General features: G+C 38.9%; 1 protein-coding gene across 3 annotated transcripts in view; it reads left to right on the forward strand.

Moving 5' to 3' along the window:
* The window catches only part of TTC7A (tetratricopeptide repeat domain 7A), a 180,076-nt gene that overhangs the window by 76,314 nt on the left and 75,941 nt on the right, over window positions 1–27,821 (forward strand). For all 3 annotated transcript variants that reach the window (XM_081328349.1, XM_081328351.1, XM_081328350.1), the window contains exons 12-15: window positions 615–732; window positions 5,662–5,719; window positions 16,017–16,089; window positions 18,418–18,578. In XM_081328349.1, coding sequence (XP_081184475.1) covers window positions 615–732; window positions 5,662–5,719; window positions 16,017–16,089; window positions 18,418–18,578 — 410 coding nt within the window. The remainder of the gene's footprint in view (window positions 1–614; window positions 733–5,661; window positions 5,720–16,016; window positions 16,090–18,417; window positions 18,579–27,821) is intronic.

The raw sequence follows: 27,821 nt of genomic DNA on the forward strand, positions 1-27,821 counted from the left end.
CTCTCTACCACCCCAGGGGTTTTATCTGTCTCTGATTCCATAAACTTCAATGTTTCTATAGCTAGTACAGTATGGCTTGCATGGGTCAAGATCTGTGCTCCACTAATGAATCTATAGTCATAAGTTTTTGACTCCTCACCATTGCTGTTCTTTTACCTTCCACCCCACACATTTTGGTCCAAAAGTGGACAGGATGAGAAAACCTTGGCTGATTCTCCATCTGCCAAAGAGACAGACTGCCATATGCATGAAACATAGAGCAATATGAGCAGTTTTAACAATGATAAAGTGACATACTTGAGAGATTCTTATTCCCCAAATCTAGAGTCACTATTACTGCTAAATCTTTCACTAATGATCATAGACTTTCACCTGGTAGGATTCAAATGTGTTGCATCTGGGCACCATGTTAGGAAATGCTAGCTTTTTGTCATGCACTGAGATTTAGAAATTTGGTCTTCCGAATTCACTGGAAGCATAGCACCATCTTATAGCAATGAGTTCTGATACTTGCTAATCTTGAATTTATTCCAAAGAATTAGAATTAGAGATTCTATTAAGACGTCGCAAAGGATATGTCCTCTAATGTTTCTCCCTTTCTCTAATCAATTTAGCTGGAGGAAGGAGAACGTTTCGCCAAGATGGTTGTTCGCATGGGAGAAGATGCTGGAGAATTCCTAGCAAAGGGTTTTTTAGCATTAGGCCTGACATACAGCCTTCAAGCAACTGATGGTAATCTTTTGATTTGTCAAATGTGATCTGCACAGCTATTGTTTGAAGAAGTCAGTTTAAGCATTTAAATATTTGACATGTCAAGCACTAACCTGTAGGCACATTGTTGTCTGGTCCAGCAATATGTTGCCAACTTCTGCTCACAAAATCTACCGTATTTGTTTTATTGATGCCAATATTTCATTATGCCTTTCTGTTTTTAAAGCAGCTAAATTATCATGACATAATCTTACTAAGCCAATATAAAAAACAATAGAGCAAAATGTTTCTTGGTGATCATAAATAAGTGATGAAACTAATTCCTTTCACCTGAACATAGGTGAGTATTCATAGCTTATGTCCAACAACTGGTATTCCAAAATACTTTCCCCCTGTATCTGTTGTTGTCAACTATCACTGCTGATCAGTTCTAACTTCCATTGTTTATGGAATTAAAGAACTGCTGTGGGCATTGAGTTTATTTGATTTTATGTAGGTATTTATTTCATTAAATGTATTATAACTGCTCAGTCCAGACTTTAGATCAGGGGTCTTCAAACTTGGGCCTTTTATGACTTGTGGACTTCAACTCCCAGAATTCCTCAGCCAGGCACACTGGCTGAGGAAGTTTGGAGTTGAAGTCCACAAGTCATAAAAGGGCCAGGTTTGAAGACCCCTGCTTTAGATGGATCATCTCTTTGAAGCAAGATAGCAGGACTGAAATGCCATACTTTGCTGCCAAATGTGACTTGTTTAGTCTATTAAATTTAACAAATAAGGTCTGCCCTCTTTCTGGTGACTTGGTTCTATCACTTAGACAAGAAGTTTCTTTAATCATTAACTGAAATTTCTCTTCTTGTGGAAGTATATTTGATATAATCCTGGCCTCAGACCAGCAGAAAGAAAATTCATCATCCTCTTTTCATATTCTTCTCGTATTTTTTTCTGCTTTTCTAGTATTTGAAAACTTCCTTTATTTTCCCCCTCAGTTGCTTTTTTCCAAGCTAAACATAGTCCAATTTTTATCATACCTCCAGCTATCTTTGTTACTGTCTCCTGCACTTCAATTTCAATTTACAGGCCACATACTGTGATAATGAAAGCTGGAAAAATGAAATGGAAAAATGGTTTAAAATTCATCCAGCTATGGAAAATAGTTGGATTTAACTCTTTATTGAAGTAAAAACTCTGTTTCTGGCTTATATGAGCAGAAAATGATCTTGCAAACTAAAGAATCAATTTTTATTATAATCTGCATTTTTAAAAGTATCTTATCTGAAGCTGAACATTGATGCTCACCGGTAACCAAGTACCAAAACTCATCATTGATTACATAAAAAAGGTATATCATTACTCACCAGTCCCATCTTGCTTTCCAAAAGGCAACTAGATTTTCTTTGTTTTTTCCTTGAAGATGTTTCACTTCTCAACCAAGAAACTTCTTCAGAACTGAAGAAGCTTCATGGATGAGAAGCAAAATGTCTTCAGGAAAAAGCAAAGTCCATTTGCCTTTTGGAAAGCACCCATGAACTGGATGATTGAGAATCTCCATAGACATTGCTCACCAGTATTGCGCAGATAACTGTGGGAGCCATCCTTGTTGTTATACAGTACAAATGATCCCGTAATAATCTCACATTGAAGGATATAGAATTGGAAAGATTAGCAATTATATAATCCATCACTTTTCAAATGCAACAGATTCTATAGTATCAATGATGGCTACCCAGTTGCTTCAAAATTAGAAGTGAAGAAGGTTCCATTGTTATCTAAATAGCATCTACCATCAGGAAGCTCTTCCTAGTATTTAATTAAAACACCTTTGCTTACTCTTTGAAACCACTGGTTTGAGTCTTGAGGATACCAAATTGGGAAACATAATGGTGGCAACCCTTTGAATATTAAAGCCTATGAGACCTGTAATGCTTACTAACAAAAGCGAAAAAGATTATTTTTGAAAAAAAACATGAATATTGTGCACAATTTTAAATTTTACACACTAGAGTTATGGAGCCCTGTGCAATTTAAACTTAAGCTGAAAATCCCGGCTTGCATTAGTAGAGTACTTTCCATTATTTTATGGACTCTGTTTTAAATATGTTTTCTATCACATGTGTGTTATGATTACAAATTTCAGAGAACTAAAATAGGATTTAGCTTCTTTTATGTGCAGCAATAAATATGCGTGAAGTGAAATTGCAACAAAAAACTCTGCTCGAGAGATATAGCGTAAGGCTTGTTGAAAACATGAATATAATTTGATTTGATTGTTATTGTTATTTTATTATTATCCTCTCTAAAGCTAAAATAATTTACTGATGGAATGCAGATTTATCTTGTGATATACATATTAAATGAATGATATAAGATGACCTACTTCTGCCCAGGAGTTCTTATTTCAATAACAGCCATAAGGTGCGTTCCTAAGGGCTGTCTACAAGGACCATTATGTAACTGAGCAGTGAGTGAGGACAGGGCCACGATCAAAAGAGTAAACCTGTATTTTGAAACAGAATTAAGGAGTATCTATGAATCCTCTGTAATCAAAATGAACAGTAGCCACATTATTTTCTATCAGCCATAGGGAAAGAGGAATAGGAAAATATAGGAGCATTGTGGTCCTATATTTGGTCACAATTTTGTAGTGCTAATGTTGCATTCATTCTATACCTGGTTGATAGACAAATATAGGGATATTTGTATTTATAGACATAATTCCTGAGCTTTAATAGCTCAAGGGTTGAAATCTTTTAGATCAGAGCCCCCCAATCTTTCCAGGTTGGTGGCCCGGAGGGAAAGGGAGGAGCAGGGAAATGTACACGCACATGCGTAAGCAGGCTGCATGCAGCCATGGTGGCACTGGTGGTGGCACTGGTGCCCATGCGCAAACAGGGTGCTAGCGCCCATGTGCATGTGCAAATGGGGTGCTAGTGCCTGCACACATGCGCAAAAGGGCACTAGTGCATGATGCCCAAACATGTGCAAATGCGACTGCTAGCACCCACACCACAGCACTAGCGCGAGTAAGGGTGCATGCATATGTGCATGCACTCACCAGCCATTCCCGTGGCCCAGTGGCCAACAGGTCATAGACTGATACTGGGTTGCGGCCCACAGGTTGGGGACCCCTGTTTTAGATAATAGATGAAATTTATCTTAGCTTGAAGACAGAAATAAGTAAAGAGCCTTTGGCTAACTCCTGCAAATTAAGTTACAAAGCCAGAGGAAAAGTAGACACTTAACACAATTATGGATAATCTCTAGTATCTAAAAAAATGACCCACTGAAATTTAATTTGACATAAGGTGCCAAGAAACATTTGCAATCCAGCTTTACTCTTTTCTTCCTTCTTGATTGCTTCTTCATCTCCCACATTGCCCAACTGTCTACAGAAAGACATCTGTAATTCTCTTTTGTCCTACTTGATATCACTGACATAATCGCACTTGCAGCTTTAGTTCTAACTTCCTTAATTTATTTTTGCTTCCTATGTGGGGAAGCAAAAGGTTGGGATGATACCATGTGAAACCTGAGCTGATTTAGCTGGAGCTTCAGGAGAGCAGAAGAATGGGTGAAGATGCCATTCAGCCAACCTCTGTCATTGCTTATTTATGCTCTGGCCAGGAGTCAAAGTCTATCCCAAAAGAGTTTGTCATCCCCAGAGGACATTTGTACTCTTTGACCCTTTGGCAAAGTTTTGTCCCTTCTTTCTCAAGAAGCAGACTCTTGACACGTCTTCTATATCAAGGGGACAGCAGGTGCAGTCCCTCAGCTTTCATTTTCAGGCAGCCTTCCAAGAGCTTTGCACAGATGATCATGCAGAAGTGCTGGATTCAACATCATCTTTTGAAATCTGTCTCTGGAAAATGGTTGACACATTAGATAAAGTGAGGTAAATGTTTGAGGGAGACAATTCTGCGTCCAGCTAACAACGTGTGTTAACCGTAGTTCAAGCAATAATAATTAAGCACACTAAGTGCAATCAACTTAACATTTTATTAAGCCCTAAAAACTTGGAATAATAGGTAAAGTAATTTAATAGAACTACAAAGGAATTCTTAGAACAATTTAATAGGAGAGTCATTTATCCACATTCTTTGAAGAAAATGTCACCCAGAAGTCAGTTTGTTACAATGAAATCACTAAAAATTAAGCTTCAAAATCATAAAACCACCAATACTAATAACTACCTGCCCCTAGTACTAGAAAAGAAAGGATATGATCTCCTGATTTGGCAAAATAAAAAGACAAAAAAATTGGATTTGTTTTCTGTTTGGGCAATGGTTTTCTGTTTTATCATCACATGACTACTATTGTGACTTTTATCAGAAGGCGATTTCACAGAGAAGATGCTATGGAAGGGAATACTCTGCGTTTTGCTCACATGAGAAAGACCATTTGAAAAAGATCTGCCTGAGGTTACAGAATAGGATTGAGAAGAAGTGCTGTTATTCATATTTAATGGATTGATTCTTTCACTAGGACTGGAGAGATCTAGATTATAGTCTTCTCTTTGGGCATGAAATTGGCTGGATTTTGGAGCCACCCACACTTTTGAGACGAACCATATCAAATTTGTGTGGGGAAAAATGATAGAGAGGACATTTTAAGATCCTAAATGCAGAACGGTCACACTGAAAGGAGATATTCCCTAACTCAACCCTGATATTTTATTTTTGTCCTGATACCACCTGGATAGTCTTTATAATAAAAAAGTGAATAACGGTATCTGGTACCGTTGGAGAGATCAGTTTCTAAATAACTGGAAATAAAACAGGGAATATTTTTTCCAGCAAGATTCTTCAAGGAAAAAGTCTTAAAATAAAACATAACATTCTTAAGGAAACGCTGTTTGAAGACCCATTTCAGACTGTCTGTATAACCTTTTAAGAGTAAAGAACTGTTTGGAATAATGCTTACTCTGATGTATTAATTTTTATTGTTTTGCAGCTACCCTGAAAAGCACACAAGATGACTTGCATCAGAGAGCACTTCAGAGTTTAGAAAGGTGAGAAGAACCTGGGGGTGGGGAGAAAACCAGATCCCAGTTGGCAGAAATTTGCTTGTTTTTAGAGTTTAATCTGAAACTCGTACTACATTTCTAAATGTGTTCAAATTTTTAAGGATTTCTTTTCCCAAATCTTGATTTTTAGGTTTATAAAGAATACCTTTTTGGCAGCCAGAGGGCATATTTCTGCCCATAGAACTGGCCAGCATAGTTTTACATGTCTCTGAGCTTCTTGGGATGCGGGAGAAGGGAATGAAGGAGGTGGCTTTAAGTGTCACACATTCTTAGACTCAGATGTAACCTCTCTATTACTGTACTATTTAGATATAATTACTGTCCCATATTACTCTTAATATTTATTTTTAGCCTTTTGACCTTTTCCTGTAAACTGTGGCTTATTTCCTTAATAGCTTAACTTCAGTTTAGAAGTGGATAAATTGTGGATGATATAGATATCCACTTTTATCCAACAGGGGGCACTGGGAGAATTCAATTACCTCCTTGTGTTCTGAGTAGGGCACATGTATGCTTATTAGATGCAGAATTGTGTGTTAGTATTAAAAACATTAGCTTGACTGGAGATGAATAGTGGTTTTGAAAAGAGTTGAAGCCATGCAAAACAGGCATAATCTCACAGAGGTGAGTATAGAAGATCTACTTAAAATTTGTTTTTTAAACAAAAGAATTTCAGAATGTTCTGTGTAGAGAGTAGTGTTTCTGCATTAATTTAGTTATGAAGTGGTCAAGGATTATGTAAATATCCTGATTTTGTACAATAAATTTTTCAGAAGTCTACAGCCTCCCTAGCGTCTTACTCTTCAATTAAACCACCTAGAACAGAGGTTTACAACCTTTCCAGTCTCACGGACCAGAGGGAAGGAGAGCAGCTTCAAAATTGGTGCGTGCGCATATGTGCATGCGCACGGGGCAACGCACACTGGCACAGCACTGGCAGCCCCGTTTGTGCATGCGGCATGCACTAGCACTGTGCGCATGTGCAAACAGGCAGTGTAAACTGCCCGGTCTAGCAGCACATGCGCAAACAGGCTGCAGACACCTGCCCCGCGCTAGCATCCCTGTTCGTGCCCGTGCACATGTGCAAACGGGGCCGCAGGTGCTAGTGCAAGTGGGGGGGAATGCACACCCATGCATTTGTGCACTGGCCAACCATTTCCATGGCCCACTGGCCAAGAGCCCGCAGCCCAGTCCCCGGCCGTAGACCATAGGTTGGGGACCCCTGACCTAGAAGACATCCCTTCATTGGCCTTTTCAGTGATCTAACGCTAAAGCAGGTTAGAAAGAAAGAAACTGAGTGACCAAAGATTAAACCTGAGATCTTATTAGTGGAAGTCTCTGAAAATCCATATTCCACTAATGGCCCCCTCCCCCAATTTAGCAATTTTTCCATTGTGCATATAATTAATATTTCACTAAGATTTCACAATATGGTTATTTAAGAAAATAATTGCTTGAACATTTCGTTTCCTTAGTTTAAGAACTTATAGTATAGCCCATTCTTCAGCTTCCATAATCCCCAAAAGGTAGAATCATCCAAACCACAAGAGATTTTTGGATATATGAAGAAGCTTCCTGGTTTTGCTAAGTGCTCAAACATATATAAAAAAGGGAACTGTCAATCTCCTTCATTTTTCGATAAAGTGACTAAATTAGTAGACCAGCAAAATGCTATGGACTTAGTATATTTAGACTTTAGCAAGGCATTTGATAAAGTAGACCACAACCTACTTCTTGGTAAGCTAGAAAAAGGTGGAATAGACAACATCAGCACCAGATGGATCTGTAGCTGGATGACAAACCGTACTCAATGAGTAGTCCTCAATGGCACTACATCCACATGGAGAGAAGTAAGCAGTGGGGTGCCACAAGGTTCCATCTTAGGCCCAGTACTCTTCAATATCCCTTAGAAGAGGGAATTGAAGGGGAAGCTCATTAAATTTACAGATGACACCAAACTGACAGGAGTAGCCAACACCCCAGAAGACAAACTCAGGATCCAAAAAGATCTTGACAAACTTGAACAATGGGCCCTATCCCAACAAAATGAGTTTCAATGTGGAGATAAGCAAAGTTTTACATTTAGGCAGGACAAATCAAAGGTATAAGTACAGATTGGGTGAGACCTGGCTTAAAAACAGTAAGTGTGAGAGGGACCTTGGAGTCCTAGTGGATGATTACTTGACTATGAGCCAGCAATGTGCAGCAGCAACCAAAAATGCTAATACAGTTCTGGGTGTATAAACAGAGGCATAGAATCAAGATCACATGAAGTATTAGTACCGCTTTATAAAACCTTAGTAAGACCAGTGGTGGGATTCAAATATGTAAACAACCAGTTCTCTGTGTGAATGCTGCTTCCAGAGGTCTGTTCTGGGCCTGGCAACAAAAAATTAGCTACTGGTTCTGCTGAACTGGTGTGAACTGGCTGAATCCCACCACTGAGTAATACCACACCTGGAATACTGCAGCCAATTTTGGTCGCCGTATCACAAAAAAGATGTTGACAGTTTGGAAAAAACTCAGAAAAGAACATGATAAGATGATCAAAGGCCTGGAGACTAAAACATATGAAGAACGGCTACGGAACTTGGGTTTGGCTAGTCTAAAGAAAAGAAGAAATAGGGGAGACATGATAGCAGTATTTCAGTATCTGATGGCTGCCACAAGGAAGAGGGGGTCATGTTCACCAGAACACAGAGGGAAAGATGAGAAACAATGGTTGGAAACTGATCAAAAAGAGAAGCAACCTGGAATTAAGGAGAAACTTCCTGACAGTGAGGACAATTAACCAGTGGAACAGCTTGCCTCCAGAAATCATGGATGCTCCATCACTGGAGATTTTTAAGAAGAGACTAGACAATCACCTGTCTGAGATGATATAGGTTCTCCTGCTTGAGCAGGGGACTGGACTAGAAGACCTCCAAGGTCCCTTCAGCTTCTGTTCTGTTCTGTTCTATTCTATTCCTAACAGATTACAGATGCATAGCTTGTTGGCTCTTCTGTAACTTAATAGGACACCAGTTGTGCAGGTATGTTGTGGATGTCTTTATGTTGTTAATTAAACTGGATACCATATTTTTAAAGGAATGCGAACAAACTGGAATATACCCAGACATAAAATGCAAAAACAGTGAGGGAAGACTGAAGCATATTTAGCCTGGGAAAAACGCTATTACGATGGGAGAGATAACTTATGTTCAAATATTTGAAAGTTGGTCACACAATTAAAGGAGCAGATTGCTATTATTTTAGAAAAAAGGATCTGAGCAAGTGAACTCAAATGACAAAAAGAGGGATTTTGCCGAATCATTGGATAGAATGACTGAGCAATATAGGCAGTTTGGCAATGTAACAAACTGTCTCAAAAGATGGACTTCCCAGTATGAAAAACCCTTAAGTAGAGTCAGGATTGCTGTCTGCCAGAACTTCTGTATCAGTTGATTCCTGCATTGTCAAGACGATTGGATAAGGTGGCCTTTGAATTTTCTTCTCTGGTTCTATGGCTTTCATTTTAATGGGACAGAGTTATATAGTACTGTATGTACACAGGTGCATCAGCTGTGCTTCCCACCACCAGTACACAAACCCTAAATCTGCATCAGCGACACCTCCTCAACACTACATTGCAGGGCCATCTTATGCACTTCCTACGAACGTCATAGGGACCCCGAGCCTGCAAAGGCCTGCTCCTCAACATCACAACGCAGCTGTGCCTATTGTCAATGTTCCCGTAACTGCCAGGAATGAACAACAGTTTAACTGACAGCCAGCACAAGCCATAGGGACCGCGCCACAACAGGACGCTCCCGCAACATCTTTCTGCCGCGTAACAGAGTGAGCGCCTGTTACTCGTCCCAGCTTCTGCCAACCTAGCAGTTCGAAAGCACGTAAAAATGCAAGTAGAAAAATAGGGACCGCTACGGTGGGAAGGTAACAGCGTTCCGTGCGCCTTTGGCGTCTAGTCATGCCGGCCACATGACCACGGAGATGTCCTCGGACAAGCGCTGGCTCTTCGGCTTTGAAATGGAGATGAGCACCGGCCCCTAGAGTCAGAAACGACTAGCACACATGTGCGGGGGAACCTTTACCTTTAATTCCTTAGAGCTAAATCCTTCAAGGAACAAACAAATTAACAAACAAAACAAAACTGGGTAGATAGAGCCAAGAGCAATTCTTCAGGGAGGTTATAGATCATGGCAGAGTGTATAGTTTGTATGTAGGACAGCACTGTTTCCCTACTAGCATGTTAGCCTGTAGGATAGCATTGTTCCAATATGTGAGGGGCTCCTATAAAGTTGAGGGATTCAAACTGTTTTTCAATGCACCAAAAGGCAAGACAATAAAAAATGGTTGGAAACTAACCAAGGAGAGAAACAACCTACTGTAGGACTATGGAGCAATTTCCTAACAGTGAGAGCAATCAACTAATGGAACAGCTTGCCTTGAGAAGTTGTGGGTGCTCCATCGCTGGAGGCTTTCAAAAAGAGATTGGACCACCATTTGTCTGAAATGGCATAGGGTCTTCTGCTCGAGCAGGGGGTTGCACTAGATGGCATCCGAGGTCCCTTCCGGCTTTATTATTCTATGTTCCATATTCTATGTTCTAGGACATCCTGGGTCCATACCTGCATCCCCAGCTAGCAGACTTCTGCTTGTTGTGGAAGTGAGCCAGTGCCAGCCTGACTGAACTACAGGGCTAGATGAACAATTAGTTTGACTTGACATTTCTTGAACCCAGTTTTGAATGGGAGAGGGTCTCAGTGGGCAACTTGAGATCTAACTGGGGAAATAGTCTTCTGTGAAACCTTGGATAACTGCTATCAGTTGGTTTAAACTATACATAAGCACCCCAACTGTTTGACATTATTTAAGGAATTAAATGTGTTCCCAACAACAACAACTGTGTTTTGTTGTTCCAGTCAAGGACACACCAGAATAGCAAAGACATTCTCTTGACCTGCTATATTACTCCAGGGACAATAGAGGTGCTAGGTCATCTGTGACCTACTAAGTGGCTGAGGCTCAGCATGCTTCAGATTACCTTCATTTCAGTCTTCAAAGAGAGAGCACTGTCAATTGTGCCGTATTGCTAGTAAATCCATTTGGTCAAGGAATTAAAGGAGGAGTTCTTGCCAATTGTTCAACAGTTGCAGAATCTGCATTCTTCTTAGTTGCACAGAGGGATTTAAGATATGATGAGAATTCTTTTTATTTGTGGTTTCTCCCTAATGGCCAGGCTTACAAGGTTAAAGAAAGGAGAATGAATGCTCAGTATGCTGGGTATGTACATACATGTTTTGAATATCTGCCTTTTTAAAAGGAGGCTGTATTTTTTCCTAAGAGCTTTGATGGGATAAGATTTAATTTAGTATAATCTGTAGATAGTGTCCATCTGTTGGAGATTCTAAAATTTGAACTAGTAGCCTTGTCTTCTTGGGGACTATCTGTACTCTCCAGGTTTTAAGGCAAGAAAAGCACAGGGATAATTTGTAACTCCAAAAGAAAAAAAACACACAGCAAAAGAAAGCATAGCTTTTCATAATAACTGTATATTATTAAGCCCAATAACCAAAGCCAAGAAGGAAACTTGTTTATACAGTCTTGGCAGAACAGAGAAGTGTGAGGTTAAACCTGCCTCTTGGGCAGAAGATTCCCTAGGCATGACCAGAAGAACAATATGCTTTTTGTACCATCAATAGTTGTTTAAGAAAAGGATAATTTTTGGTGATGCCATTGGTGTCATGGTTCCGACAGATGAAACTCTTCAAAGAACTTCGAGGCATTGTTTACCTTAAAGCAGTGCTTTTTTTGTAAAATAAAAAGGTGCCGCAACTCACAGATGTCATACAACCCGCCTTGCCTACCCTACAAGGTTCCATCCAAAAAAGGTGCTGGAACTCCGTTCTGAGCGTTCTATGAGAAAAAAAGCCCTGCCTTAAAGAATCTTTATTTGAGTAGCATAGCAAAGAGTACATAGGCAAAGCCAAAATCTGAATTCCCCTCCCCTGAGCACATAGTATCAAGCACAATTCCCTCCTCTAATTAACAGTCATAAATCACATTCTCCAATTAGTTTGAAATGCAGGCTTTCCCTCCAGTTCTCCAACCTGCCATTTCTTATCATCTCTTATTTGGTTCTCACACTAGTTACAATATTGTTACTATGTCTAACTAAACTCCTGTGCACATTACTTTTCCTTTCCCCCAGTATCATCTAATTCTAACTCTAATTCTAAGAGTAAAATATAAGAAGGAAAATGGCTGCATCTCCATATGTTGTCAAAGCAAGAACATCCGATGTTGATAATTGGTTTGGGTAATGCTGCTCTAGAGTAGGAAAAAATTCACCTGTTGACATTTGTTGCTTTACACAGTTATTGAAAGCAGTAAAAACCTGACCCTATCATGAACGTGGTAATAATCACTTCATATTCAGCTAAATTAGAATGACTCTTTTTCAGATTTTTTAAAACCAAGACATTCTCTTTAATATCAGGAGAATAGTATCATAGTATGAATGCACCCGTTCTAAATTGCTCAGAGCAATATCATTAAAGGCATTTGAAGTTTTGAAGTGCCTTCCCTCCTTCTATGTCTATGTCAAAGATTTAATCTTGACTATAATTTGCCTGCCAATTGGCATTCAACTAGCATATTATCGGGGGCTTGAGCTGAGCGTCTCTCTGTTTGAAACATGAATAATATTTTAGAATTAGAATCATAGCAAGGAAAATATGTAAAGAATCAAAACATTATTTTCTATCAAATGGTCTTTGCACTGTAGTTCTCTTCTTAATTGTGCTGGGGTGAGGGTGATGGGGAACTCTGTGTGATTGGCTAATAATTTAAATCTATCTTAAAATTATAAGAAAGGAAGATGAGGCAAGAGCCTTGAAATTGCCTCTCTGAATCTGCCAACTTAAAAAAGGTAAAAAGTTCAAGACAGGTGTCTCAGGATTCTTGCCTTCAGTCTTGGCAGATTTATAATTGAGACAGACAATTTTCAGAACATGGTGCCAGTGCCTTCCATGTCCAGGGCTAACAATTGAATAGCAAGAAGTCTGTTACCACAGAAGGCTGAGAGGAGGGCATTGAAACCCTTAAAACGGGTCTTCAAACTTGGCCCTTTTATGACTTGTGGACTTCAACTCCCAGAATTCCTCAGCCAGCATTCCTGGCTGAGGAATTCTGGGAGTTGAAGCCACAAGTCATAAAAGGGCCAAGTTTGAAGACCCCTGCCTTACAACTAGTATATCAAAGAGGCTGAATTGCTAGATAGTGCAGTAGCTCTTTTTGTTATTAACACTTCTGGTATCTCCAGTAAAAATAAGATAGCTATCTGAATACTGTCCATAACTCTTCTACTGATAGCTCCAGCAGGCTGGTTGAGGGTCTAAAGGAGAGTTATCATCATTTCTCTGTTAGCACCATCAGGGGGTATCATAGTGTTCACTTGTTCACAATATTCCGTGCTATATCCAAATGTTTTGAATTTCTACCTAGATAATTATTCTTAAACTTGGGTCTGTGCATATCAGTTGACATATCTGGTTTTAATGCAAATCTCTCTCCCCTTTTTTGGGGGGGGATGCTGTAATAGCTACAGTATTAGGTATTAGGTATATTATCCCTAATACAGTATTAGGTATTATCCCTAATATCCCTCACTAGGAAATATTGAGAAAGTATCTCTGATGCATGGGGAAGAAAGTCAAATCTATCAAAGACAAGGACACTCCACTTTGGTATTGCTGAGAAGAAAACTCTATGATCATTGCTGTATCATTTTCAGAAATTTGGGTGCCAGATGCAGAGACTCTCAAGGTCAGGTAGCAACCTCCTAGTTACTGGAGAAGAAGATCAAAAGTTTTACATGTATGCACTCTTAGGAGGGGGAATAGGAGGCAGGTCACAAAATGTATGCCGTAACATACAGTACGAACTTGCATCAGACATTACAAACACATAACAGTATAATTTGTGTCATGACATGACCATACTGTACATATGTTATCATTTTGAAGTTCTGGCAGGGATGATGCAGTCAGACCAAAGCCATAGAAGAGTCTGGTCACTTTTGCAGCCAGTACTGAAAGAGGAGTTATATGATCTACAAGGATAAATGCAACTGGAATATGAAATAAGAGATAATCAAAGAAAGCCTGAAATTGTCAAAGCAGAAAGAATATGTACTAAATTCAATATCTTAGCATAAGTGAACTTAGGTACAGTGTAATATGTCAGAATAAGTGACTATCTAATAACTGTGCTACACAAATATGTACTCCTATTGATGACTCAAGGGAGCGATCCATTGCAGGACCTAATAGCAAATTGTAAGAGGTGCCAAATATAGTGTCAAGAAACGATGTACAGCTTTTAATGGGTACTTAGAATGTAAATGTTGGAAAAATATAGAACCTGAAATCAAAGGAAGATTTGGATTGGTTAAGCAAAATAATTCAGGAGATCCTAACCTGATTTAGGCCTGCTATACTTGGTTCAGGAGATCAAAGGCTCTGATATTTAGAGAGCAACTACAGTTCTTGTAGCAATATGAATTTTTAAAGACTACCTGTGATTTTCAGTCTGCAAATTCCTAGCATTTGACTTCAGCTCATTGCTTAACCTCAGTTTTGCCTACTTTGGAGATTATTTCTCATTAAGCTTTCTTTGATATCATGAATTTGAACTGGATTTGCTTGATAGATTTATTGTAGCAATAACCAGATACAAGAACCAGTTAGGTGTAGTGGGTAAGATCATCAGAGTAGAAACTGGGAGACCATGAGTTCTTGTATTTACTCTAGATTCAAAACCAACTGGGTGACCTTGGGTCAGCCTAGGAAGGAGGCAAGGGCAAACCACTTCTGAAATTTTGCCAAAAAAACTGCCAGGCTGCCTTTATTATTTGGGTTCTGTTTACGTTTGACAGCCTTTAACAGCAAACAAGAACCTCCATTATATCATCTCACAGCTACGCTTTTCAGTATCAGAGCATATTGATGATACCTTACCCTAAGCCAATTGAAATGTCACCTGAACCAGTGCACCTAGAGATTACCAGAATATCCTTGAAAGACCCTTTGCATTCTTGAAAGACCTATGCATTATTATTCCAGATGGTGGACATTTATCCATGCAATCATGTCACAAGAGATTGAACCTGAGATTACAGCATCTATTCCACTAACATTCCTTTATTACAGAGGGATGTAAGCAGCGTGGTGGATAAATCCACCAACAGCTCATAGCTATGACAGCTATCTGGTACATCCATATATGGAGGCAGTGTAACATTCAAGTCTGGTTGCCAAAGGGGGACCTCACATTTTACCTCTGAACTTTCCAGAACACTAATTTTTGTATGAAAGAGTTATGATTTTTAGGTTGATCTATCACAGACATGTCAAACACAAGGCCCGGGGGCCGGATCCGGCCCGCGAAGTGGTTTCATGTGGCCCATGAAGCCATCCTGGAAACAGTGAGGGAATGGCTCCCACTGCCTTGGCCCTGGCCCAGAGACCCTCCTTCTGCCAGAGACCCTCAGATCTGTTCCACTCCTGCCCAGGCCCCCATAGGCACCCTTGATGCGAACGATGTAGAATTGGCCATGCCCACCCTGTAGGCCATGCCCACCCTGGCCATACCCACCCGGCCCCTTGAGGGCAACCGCAATGCTGATGCGGCCCTCAATGAAATTGAGTTTGATACCCCTGATCTATCAGGACCCTTTTTCATGCTTTAATATTCAGGTGATACATGTTATTGTTTGTTTGTTCACACACACACATTCATTTCTACTTTCCTTTAGGACTTGCAAGCATTCATGGGCTTCCTGATACCACCACATTTAATTCTCACAGCTGATTTAATTGACTAACCATCTATCAGGGCTGATGCTATATATACTTCAAAGAATTTCATGGTTGAGTAGGCTCTTGAATCTGAATCTTCCTAGCCCTAGAAGTTTACCCATGTACATTCATTAGGTCGCACATACCACAGTTGCTCAATGCCACAGAGCTTGATGAAACTTAGTTCTCTCTGATATAAATTTTAGATGTTTTCTGCTTTCCCAAATGGGCTTTTCAGATCAGATATTTTTTCTGATCCAATTTGTGAAGCTTTAATGAAGTATCATTATATAATAAGCCCTCACTCCATTAAAATGGGTGGTCCTACTTCGTGGTTGATTGTAAGAGTTTTCATCTATCCCTGGTAAATTTATGGTGAATAATTTTTGCAGTGCTGCATAAGCTAAATTTGTGTTTTACAGAGCTCATCACTTGGCACCTGAAGACCACCAAATTATCCTCTACATCTCATTGCAGCTGGCTCTTATTAGGCAGGTAGGTATAATTTCTTCAGCATAGATTTTTACACTGGTCTTTCTTCAGGGTGCTTCAATACTTTTTAGGCCCATTATTGCATATTGCTATTTACATATATTTTGCTAACTTTCTGATGCTTGAATTATAATTTTATTAAATCTCTTCTTATGCATATTTATGGAACACATAAAATGACTGGAAAAGCTTCTAGATGAGAGTGGGCAACTTGTGGTCCTTCAGATGTTGCTGGACTATATTTTATACTATTCTTCACCATTGGCCATTGTTATTGAAGCTCCTTGAGATCCGAGGTTCACTGGAGTGGAAAGATCACATGCTGCTCACTCCCACACTTGGGTTTCAAGAATACTGTAGTTTTTGTAACTGAGTTGAATAGTGGTGTTGTTTTTTCAAAATTGTTTTACTTTCCATTTTATTAAGTTGCATGCTTAGAAGATTGTTTTAAAGCCATCACAGTTTTTTCAGAGAGTTATGCTTGTTAAGAAAAGATTTTCTTTGAACTAATTTTGGAATTGGCTGCTTCTTGCTATTATTGTTGATTGAAAGTTATTGTTCAATTGACTTTTAGTGTTATATATTGTTGGCTATATATCAGAACAGTCTGGAGGCCCTAAATGCAGCTTAGGATACCCCCCTAGTATATTATAAAAATCAATTGATATTTGGGCAGAATTTTCTATGCTCATCCTATTTTTCTTCATTTAATTGCATGTAAATCTTTAAACCATGCTTGAAGTATAGTTTGAGGCTGCTAGCCAAAACATTTAAAATATTCTGCTTTTGTCAGAGTAGCTCATAGTAAACATTTTAGTATATGTTAATATTCTGAATAATCTAAAATATTATTATGTATTCTCTTTTTGACTAACCAAAGGGTAAATGATACCACTAATGTATCTGGCAGATTATATGCCATGATTACAACTTTCATCAGCCAATTTGCTGGCTACTGTTAAAGGAGCTAGATTAAAATAATTGTTCTGTTAATTCCTTCACTTCATGGTAAGAGTTTAGAAGCCCACTGAGTTTGTTTTTAAGCCTCTTTTATTGGTGAGTTCCTGTCATTTAGCAAAATAATTTAAAAGGTAGCAACATTTCATGCTTTCTAAAGTTAAAAAGACTACCTGATAGATGGCAGCACCATTGTTTTAAAATGGCTTCCCCTTGGAGATCAGACTTGTCCCTCTTCTGCTGGCTTTCAAATTTTGGAAATATTCGGAAAGAAAATTCTTGAATTACATTGCATTGCATTGACCTGTTATTATACTTTTTTACTTTCATTTTTCTAGTCAATTATGTTGGGATTTTTACCACTGATATTTTTGTCGCTATTGAGTTGTATATCTTGTAAGTCAAGATTTAGTTGAATTCAGAGGAGTATAAGTTCAATAAATGAATAAATAAATGTAAAGTAGGTCACCCTTTGTTTATTGTGATGCATACAAGACATGGTTAAATTAAAAAGGTAACGCGATTAAGAGATCAGTTGGGTAATAACTTCCTTCCTGCTTTTGTTTAACAGCTTCAGAAATACTTGTCACCTGCTACTATTTAAATACAAGCAAGCTTAACTGAAGTGTTATTTTGTAGGATTTTAGGATTGTATAAAGAGGTTTTAATATTCCTGCTGGGGAGTTCAATTGGTTTACTCCTTGCAATTAGATTTTAATAATTCTGCCTTTGCTGATATTTTAGCTTTAGGACTCTTTTTATCTTGTAGTCAAAAGGCCAGAACAAATGAAACTGATCTGAAAGGATGAGTAACTAAGAGCCTTGGTGGAGCAGTGGGCTAATGCCTCCTTAAGTAACACCAGCTGCCTGCAATTAGTGCAGGTTCGAGATAGATAATGGTTCAGAACTGGTCCAGAAGAGACCTGGAATTGCTGTTTTCACAGCCTGAAAATATAGGTGTTTGCTACAATAATCCTTGTTGTACTGTCTTTAAGAAACTAGGAGAAAAAACATCTGAAAGTGTATAGTAGGGGGGGAAAGAGCCTTGGTGGAGCAGTGGGCTAATGCCTCCTTAAGTAACACCAGCTGCCTGCAATTAGTGCAGGTTTGAGTCCCACCAGGCTCAAGGTTGACTCAGCCTTCCATTCTTCCGAGGTAGGTAAAATGAAGACCCAGATTGTTGGGGGCAATAAGCTGACTTTGTAAAAATGCTGCTTGGGGGCCCCCGAAAGCCCTAATAGGCAGGCATATACATAGAATGAAGGCTACTGCTAAGCACATTGATTTGTGCTTTAGATTGTAAGCCGCCCTGAGTCTTTAGAGAAGGGTGGGATATAAATGGGATAAAAAAAATCATTTATACTTATTTTGCAGATTTGTGATGCAATAGAACATCTCCAAGAAGCACTGAAACTGTGTAAAGATGATATGAATTCTCTTCATTTGTTGGCCCTCCTTTTTTCATCACAAAAACACTACCAACATGCTTTGGATGTAATTGACGTGGCCCTTGCAGAATATCCTGACTGCTTCCAGTAAGTGTTGTTCAGAATATATTCCATGTCTCACCCATTTGTGCACGTCATGGAGGAGTAATGAGGAAGCTGTGCAATCCAGATGTTGGGTTCTACCCCCTACCCAACAATCCCAGCTGCTGGTTAGTACAAATGGGGGACCAATTCCTCCATTTCTGATCTAAAGAAAGGCAGTATTTTCTGTACTGTAAACCGTAATGCAGATAAAGATACCTGGGAGAATATACAACACTAAGAAGAGTGCAAATGTTAGACGTATGGGGCAAAAGTGCAATCTGAAACATCTATAGATAAAAGATTTATGATAAAGGAGCAAAAATGGACTCCTTTAGGGAGACATTGGTCATTTTGTGCCTGTTGTAATGATTTCACTTACTATTAGGTAGCATCCTACATTTCATAAGACAACCAGTATTTTTGGTCAAATCCACTTCTTCTAAGATCAGCTAAAAAAAAACAACTCTGCTTCTTTCTCTCTGTCCAAGATAATGATATTAAGCACAGGGCAGCTTCTTGTTTGTGCTGAATTCAAAGTTGTGGAACATTTCCTGGATCTCCAGGCTTAAAAGAAACAGAAGCAAGCTTTTTCTTGGAGGCTTTTACTAATATTTTGTTAGAGAACTTCCGGAATGCATTTGAATGAAAGCAAGCAGATATAAAATGGTGAATGTTTTCAAGTACAGTGAATTCATACAAATCCTCTTTTGCAGATAAATCCTTTTGTTAAAAAAATGGTAACAGCAATAATAATAGCACAGGCTTTCAGTACAGTTATACTTTTCTTTTTATCCAGTGGCTAGCCTTGAAAAATATGCTCCAGGTTTTCACTAGGACTGATTCTAAAACAGCTGGATGCGCCTACTAGCTAATATCTGCCAGAATACCAGCTATAGCTTCTGATTCCAGATAACTAAAGGCACACTATTTTTTTAAAAAAAGTGGGGGGAGACAGGCAGCCCACCTGAAGTACAGCATGGAAAAGAAACAAAACTGTCACAAAGGATCCAGCATAGAATTCACTAATTATCCACCAATAATTGTGGTTGCAAAACTGAAATGAAAGGAGGCAAAAAAACCTGTAGTAACCATTGTTAAAATGCAATGTCTCTTTATCCTTGTTGGTTTGAGCCAAATCATTGGAGCCATCATATGTGCTTACTTTAGGCTTCTTTAATCCAGTGTGCTTATCTGGACCTTTTCAGTCTGGGTTCAGGCTGGACTATACTACTGAGATGGCACTCATGGCATTTATGGATGATTTCTAGCGGCCCTGGACATAAATGGTACAATTGTCTTGGCTCTCCTGGATTTTTCGGCAGTTTTTGATACCATCTACCATGGTATTCTTCTGGACTGTGGAGGCATTATTTTGTGGGTTATCCTCCTTCCCCGTGGCTGGTTCTAATTATGGTTGCAGGAGGGATAGGTCCAGCGCCTTTGTAGTATGGGGTGTTCATGACTTGGGTCTCTCATTACTCCTCTTTGCATGAAATATCTTCAGGATCTGTAGTGAAGCACATTTGGAGGATAAAAAAAAGATCTGTTAAAAAAGAGGTGGCTGTTCATTTTCAAAGTCGCAGCCACCATCTTGACTTTTTGACCCAACAAAGATGGCCCTGCAATAAATATATCAGTGAAATATGCTTCACTGCATTCGATCCATTATTCCTCTCTCCATACTGAATGACAATTAATAGCTTATAAAGAGATTGGGATGTTTCAAGAAGGTCACATAGGAAAAAAATCTTGACGTGGGGCTGAGATATGAGCACATTAAAATCTTTTATTGTGCTGGTCCTCAAGGAAAGGCTGAATGAGTGCAAAAGTCATTTATAATATTACTTTCTTCAGATAGAAACAACTATGTGTGTGCAAAGAACTGAGAGCCTGACAACTGGAATGTCAGAAGCAAAACACCAGTGGCCTCCAAGGGAGACAATAGGGGTCACAACAATGTCAGCAATGTTGCAACATTCATTGCAAGCCCACCTTTTTTCCATGTGCACTGCAATATCATAGTCACCTGCAAAAGGGTGGAGCTTGCAGTGTGATGCTGCTTTTGTCTGACAGGAAATACAGCAAGATGAACTAATTCTACTTCATTGTAAGTAAAGGTAAAGGTTCCCCCGCACATGCGTGCTACTCGTTTCCAACTCTAGGGGCCGGTGCTCATCTCCGTTTCAAAGCCGAAGAGCCAGTGCTTGTCCAAGGACGACTCCGTGGTCATGTGGCCGGCATGACTAGACGCCAAAGGCGCACGGAATGCTGTTACCTTCCCACCGTAGTGGTCCCTATTTTTCTACTTGCATTTTTACGTGCTTTCGAACACAGCTACATTAACAGAATATTACAAGTCTGAAGGCACAAATTTCCTGCCTCCACTTTTAACTGTTTGATCCATTATGGCACATCCTTCAAAAATTTCCTTGTCTGACTATTAAGTGACTGCAGGCCCCACCTCTCTTGTCTGATTGTTTCCTAGGCAGCGTCTCTTCCACTTTCCCCCCCAGGGTCACTCATACATTCCATGACATCAACAAACTGATGTAAAGCAGTGGGAGCCTGCAGATGCCAATGAAAAGGGGAGCTTTTTATATATGTGTAAACAATAGGTAAAGGTAAAGGTTCCCCCACACATGCGTGCTAGTTGTTTCCAACTCTAGGGGCCGGTGCTCATCTCCGTTTCAAAGCCGAAGAGCCAGCGCTTGTCCGAGGACTTCTCCGTGGTCATGTGGCTGGCATGACTGGACGCCAAAGGCGCACGGAACGCTGTTACCTTCCCACCGTAGTGGTCCTTATTTTTCTACTTGCATTTTTATGTGCTTTCGAACTGCTACGTTGGCAGAAGCTGGGACGAGTAACAGGCGCTCACTCTGTTACGCGGCACTCGGGATTCGACCCGCCAAACTGCTGACCATCTGATCGACAAGCTCAGCGTCCTAACCCACTGAGCCACCGCGTCCCTGTGTAAACAATATAAAATAAGAAAATAAAGCAAATCTCTTATGTGATTTCCTGGCTTTCAAATGATAGAATAAAACATAGACAAATGTATGTGCATACAGAGATAGGTTTTTGCTGATTATGTGGCATAGTTAAGTTAGTGTAGAGACTCTGAGCAACCATATAGATAGATTTTCTCCATGATTATTTGTCAGTAATTCTGGTCTTTCAGAACTTCCAACAGTGCACCCATCACAGCTGTAATTGAATCCATCCACTTTGCTACTGATCTTTCCAACTTTGCCAGCAGCAGAGCCTTTTCCAAAGTTTAAAGTCTTTGCATGCTACATCCAAAGTAGGATAATTTGAGCAGGTCATTTGTGTCTGGAAGAATTCTGGATTGATTTATTTGATGATCTATTAGTCTAATGTGAACAAACTATCTAATTGGAGGGGGGGAAAGAGTCAATTAAAATGTAGACAGAACAGAGGAATACAATAGAATTAACAAATGAACTGTGTTTAGAAATCAAAATCAAAAATGCAGGAACTATGGCTCCTTCTATGGTGCAAAAATTAATTTATAATAACTGAAATTAAGCTCTGCCTTCGCCATCAATAAAACTAAATTGCATATTGCCAAGGCTGCCCTGAAGAAAAAATGTCTCTGCTATATAATGATTTACCACAGTAAAATAGGCAGGTTTGAAGTGATGATGATGAATTAGTAGTGAAACAATTGAAGAAGGGGAAATCAGCATTTCCTTAGCCTGAACTGGTACCTGAATAATTTCTATGAGTAACTAAGATTAAGCTTAATAAGAATTCCAGCAAAAAGCCTCCTTGTTTTAATTTCCTCTAAGACCCCATGAGTGGAATAGAAATAAAAATTATTATGAATACTCGTGCAGTCAGCTAGATGTTTAGACTGGATTTTGCATTTTTGTCCACCTATCGAATCCTTTCCAAGTACCTGTGATAGGCAGATGTTTGATGATATAAAAGGTATCCTTGCAGGATTTAAGCTGTCCCAAGTAAAACTACCTTTTGCAATTGACTGATGGTGATTTTATAATGCCAACGATGTTCTAGTAGTGTTCCAGATGTTTGGGCCTCCACCCAAGGGGTCTATTACTATTCATATTACCTTTGCTTTCTTTCACCACAGTTGTTCTACTTCTATTTGCAGGTCTTTTATTTTGTGATTTTCTCCATTTTTTTTTCTTTTTCATACTGGTATCTCCAGATACTGCCGCATCCACTATCCAGACTTTTTTTTTGTCATTCTTATCAACAGTTTTTGAACATGGTGTGTTTTGTGGCAGGTGCCTGTCTGTTTGAATTCTAAAGTCCCAGAGCAGTTTAGCTTCTTCATTTTCTGGTGCTTTATTTTGTGGTCCTACCAATTCTTGCTTGTAGGCAAATGGTACCTCTTGCATATATTCAGATGCACCATTGTTGCTACTTTGTCATGTAGTTGTTTGTAGTCAGTCTGCAGTCTTTTTGCAGAAGCCAGCTGGGTGGTCCACTGTTTTTCAGCTTCTTTTCAGAGGCCTCATTTGCTTTATGTTGCTATTTTCTCAGTTCTGGTTTTGTGTGCATTTGTTTTCCAGGCTTGGTCTTGTGCAGCCAGAATTAGCTCCTTGATCTCTTTCCTCAATTTTCCTGCTTTTAGACATTTCTAGGTCTTCTGGTTATCTGCTTTGCATGCTAGGTTGTTTTTGTTTTTTAAAAGTACCAGCCATGTAATACTTTGTCTTACAATGACTCTTTTCTACTCTTCATTTGGTCTTTCTTATATGCCGGTTTGGTCTCCAGAGTCAGTAAGCCTTCATGATATATTAACTTCAGTGCATCTTCTCCACTGTCCTTCAGATATTTTTCCAATGTCCTTTTTTCTTCTTCAAATGTCTGGTAACTTGCAACATTCCACAACCACCTATATTTCTTGGTTAGTAGAGTCTATCAACATCACTGCCTAGATTAAGGGCATGATTCATTGTCATTATTTTTCTGGTCCCCCTATCCAGGACTTTTAGTTCTGCTTGAGTCCACTCCTCTATTACAGCTGTGTATCTAATACTAGAAATGCCCAGGTATTATTTGCCTTGAAGTATTTTCTTCATTGAGTTTGGACTTTAAGTTTTTCTTCACCCTGATGATGTATTCTCTTCTAACCTTCTTGATTTCAGTGCACTTGCTGTGGTCAGCTTGAAAGATGCCCAGGTATTTGTAGTGATTGTCTTCATACAGACATCCAGATGTTATTTCCATAGGGCATCTTGACTCCTTCAGTTTTTCACTATTTTTCCCCTGTTGTTTGTAAGGGTAGCACATATGTCCAGTCCAAACTCCAGTATCTTCACTGTATATACGGACAACATTAAGCAGTGATTTTATTTCAGATAGTTTTCCATACAGTTTCAAATCATCCATGGAAAGAAGGTGGGATAGCTTGGCAGATGTTTTCAATGTTTACAGCCGTGGTCTGACTTGTTCAGTATGGTTGACAGAGGAATCAATGCAATGACCAATAACAGTGGTGAGAGTGAGTTTCCTTGAAAGAGTCCTCTCTTGATTTAACCCCTCCTTGTCTATCACCATTGACCAACAGCTGTGTCTTTCATTCTGCCACTGATCTTTGTACAAAGCTTCTGCTGTTTCTACAGAGTTCTATTATTTCTAGGCCCTTGATTATCCAATTATATGGCAAGGAGTCAAATGCCTTTTTGTAATCAATCCATGTTATATTCAAGTTGGCCTTTCTTCTCTTGCAATTTTCCAGAATCATCTTGTCAATTAGGAGCTGAGCTTTTGTTCCTCTGTTGTTTGTGCAGTTTCCTTTCTGCTTGGGTAAAAGCAGCTTATTTTCAACTAGATGCTGTTGGACTGCATCAGCTACCACACTGATTAGCAATTGGAAAGGTGTCGGTAAGCAATAATTGTAGTTGCCTGGTGCTGGCCTTTTGTTCGATCTTTCATTATCAGGTTGATGTTAACAAATCTTCAATTTTACCTCATTGCAATATGTTATTAAACTGCTTGGAAACAAGTGGATGTATATGTTTCAACCAGAAACCATGTAGTTCACCTTCACCCAGAAAAATTGGTGAGCAGTTTTGATCTTCCTTACCTTTTTCTTCACCGTTTCAGCTCTTTGATTTCAGCATTTTTTCTTATCCTCCTCCTTTATCCACACTGCATTCTTGTTGTATATCTTTGGGTTGTCCCATAGCTGTGCCCAGAACTACATTGTTTCTTCTTTGTCAAGTAATGACTGGTTCACTGCATTCTTTCCATCGATGGGTTGGTAGAAACATTTTTGATTTGACTGAAATTGACTGACATTGGAGATTCTGCTAAAGTGTACAATTTGAGCTTTGTATCTGCTGATTTTCTTGGCTATAGCTGTTATTTGCTACTTTATTATTTCCAGTGCTTCCTTGTTTCTAGGTATTTCTCAATCAGGTATTATTTGATCCTTCCTTTTCTTCAGCTTCTTTTCTTTTATCTGTTCTAACTTATTTGGATCTTATCTTGGCACATTTCTTTGTTTTCAATCTTTATATATTTGTGACAGATAAACAACTTTTCTTCCCGTAGTTCTGCAACTGCTGGCTCTTGTTGCTCAGCCAACAGTCCTGAGTCTTGTAGCCCAGGGGTCCCCAACCTCCGGTCCATGGACCAGCACCGGGCCACAGCATGCCAAAAACCGGTCCACACAAACAAGCAAAGCCCCATCTGCGGGATGCAGGCAGTACATGAAACCGCGTCCCCTCCAGTCCTCATGTAAACCTCTCTCCACGTAACCGGTCCCTGGTGCTCAGAAGGTTGGTGACCTCTGCTGTAGCCCATTTGTCCAGGAACTCCAACACCTAGCACAGTCCTTGTTGACCTTGACCAATTTGGGTTTCTGTAAAATGCAAACTGACCGTGTTGTTTATGGGAGAGATACTTTTCATCTGGTTTCTCTGATGAGACCTGTCCAATGTAGGTGAACTTCTGGCATAGCTCAGATCTTCTTTAGAGCACACAAGCCCCACAACCATGTCAAGGTAGAGCCTCACTGAGGGATTGTTGTTATTGTTGTTTTGTCACGTAGCTAGATGTTTAGGCTAAATTTGGCATTTTTATCTACCTTTTGAGTCTTTTTCAAATACCTGGGATACGTAAATGTTATTTGATGGTTGTTAATTATGATGATGATAATGATGATGTGGTTATGATCATTATTGACATGTTGTTTTTGATAGGCTTTTTAAAAAATAATATGCATTCTAATATGAGACAAGTGGGAAATACAATCATATCACTTATTATGCCTCAAAGAGAGCTGATAGCTTTTTCAAACTACAGGAAATGTAGTTGTTATTGTAGGGATATACAGTATATGAACAGTAAAAGGAATAATTCTGCTTTCTGGGTGCCACTTCATTTCTCAAAGTGATTATATGAACAGGGAAGCACCCTTGGGCTGGACAGGTTGAACAAGTTATAAAAATTAAGTTAGGTGCTGCTCACAGCTTCAGATGAATGCAGGAGCAAAATATGATTTCTACAGAAGAAATATGTTGGCAATGGACTCCTCTGGGCCCTTTTATAGAGAGTGATGTGAGTGAGCTGGACTCAACACCACCCATTCCTGGGCAACCCAAGGCCTCCTCTTAAGTGGAATTGTATTGCTACTCTGTTTAATTACATGAACACCTGCTGCTTCTCAAATACTACAGAACTGCACATTTTCTCCTACAGCCAGCTTTCTGTTTATAGTCTTTTAAAAGTTAATAATCTTAACATCATGACTGATGAAAGATTGACTTAAAAACCATAAAATTGGGAATATATATTTTTCTTTTCTGTTGTAATTAAACTTTTAATAAAATTATTTCATAAAAAACATAATGCAAGTCTAGTGAAGAGGGCATGGCTACTCAGATTACCGAGAAAGGTTCACTAATATAACAAAGAAAGGAATTTATTAAAAGTTTCAATATCTTTGGCCTTCTATGCTAACTCTTTATCTGTAAGATCTCAGCTACCCTGAACATGTAATTATTTCATTTCTGTTAAATTCCATACTTGTGCAAGATCAAGGAGCATGAATTACACAGGCTTCAGTAAGATATCTCTAATGGTGTAGTAATCATGGGATAAGTACAAAGTCTTGGAGACTTCTGGACAAATTTCCAACCCACATTTATAATGTGTTCATTAAGGCAGAATTTCTCTAGATCAGTTTTTCAATCATGGCAACTTTAAGCATGCTGGCTAGGGAATTCTGGGAATTGAGGTCCACACATCTTAAAGTTGCCAAGTTTGAAAAATACTGCTCTAAATATTTTGAAATGCTTCTTTCCAGGTTACTGACCCCCAGGGCTGAGTTCCACTTTATAAACTAAATAATGAAAAAAAATCTGCTTCTATGTCTAATCTCCCTTTCATTCCTTTTCCAGCTTCTCCTGTCCTGTCCACACTTTATAGTAAATGTCCTCTTTCTTTCTCAACCTGCAATAGCTTGACAGAGACAGGAAGTTTTTAGTGCATAACTAGTACATGATGAGATATACTCTCAGACATTATGCAGTTACTGTCTTTCCTTAGTCCCATTCCAAATTCAGCATGTTTCTTCATTATACTTTATAATAAGTAAGAAAGTAGGTGTGAATATGGAATACAAACACTTATTATAAAGGATAATAAAGAAAAATGTTGATTTTTTTCCTGTAAAGTAGATTAGACAGAATGCTTGTGTTTAATCCAAGAAACGCATGCACACCATAAGCCCTATGGCTAAACAATGATTTGAATCACATTTTACTAATATTTCAATTAGCTCTAAAGGGTACTTACACAAGAGCAATAAATTCCAATAATCTCTAAAGAGCTCTTGAAAACCTAGTGGTCAAATGAACATTAAAAATAGTCTTTCAATCTTCTATAGGGTTTTATTATTGTAAAACCTAGCTATATATTGCAAGTGAATACCAAAACTACAGAGAGCAAAATAAACAGACCTGAAAAATTTAACCTACAGTTTTGTTATGTAAGTTCTAAGTGAAATAAGAGCATCCTGTAAAACTTATTGTTGATGTAAAACTGGAGGTTAATTTAATTTTATTGAATTAGCGATGGCTGGAAATGAAACTCAGGCAGAATAATTTGTAAACCCTGTTTTATGGTTTAGAATTATGTATGAATTAAACCATGGTTAAACACAATGTATAAACTCAGTGTATGTTTTATGCCACATGAAAGCAGTACAAAAATGGTGATTGTCTTCTTTATTTTTTTATTTATTCT

The sequence above is a fragment of the Vipera berus genome (assembly GCF_964194415.1).
Source record: "Vipera berus genome assembly, chromosome: 1".
NCBI lineage: Eukaryota > Metazoa > Chordata > Lepidosauria > Squamata > Viperidae > Vipera > Vipera berus.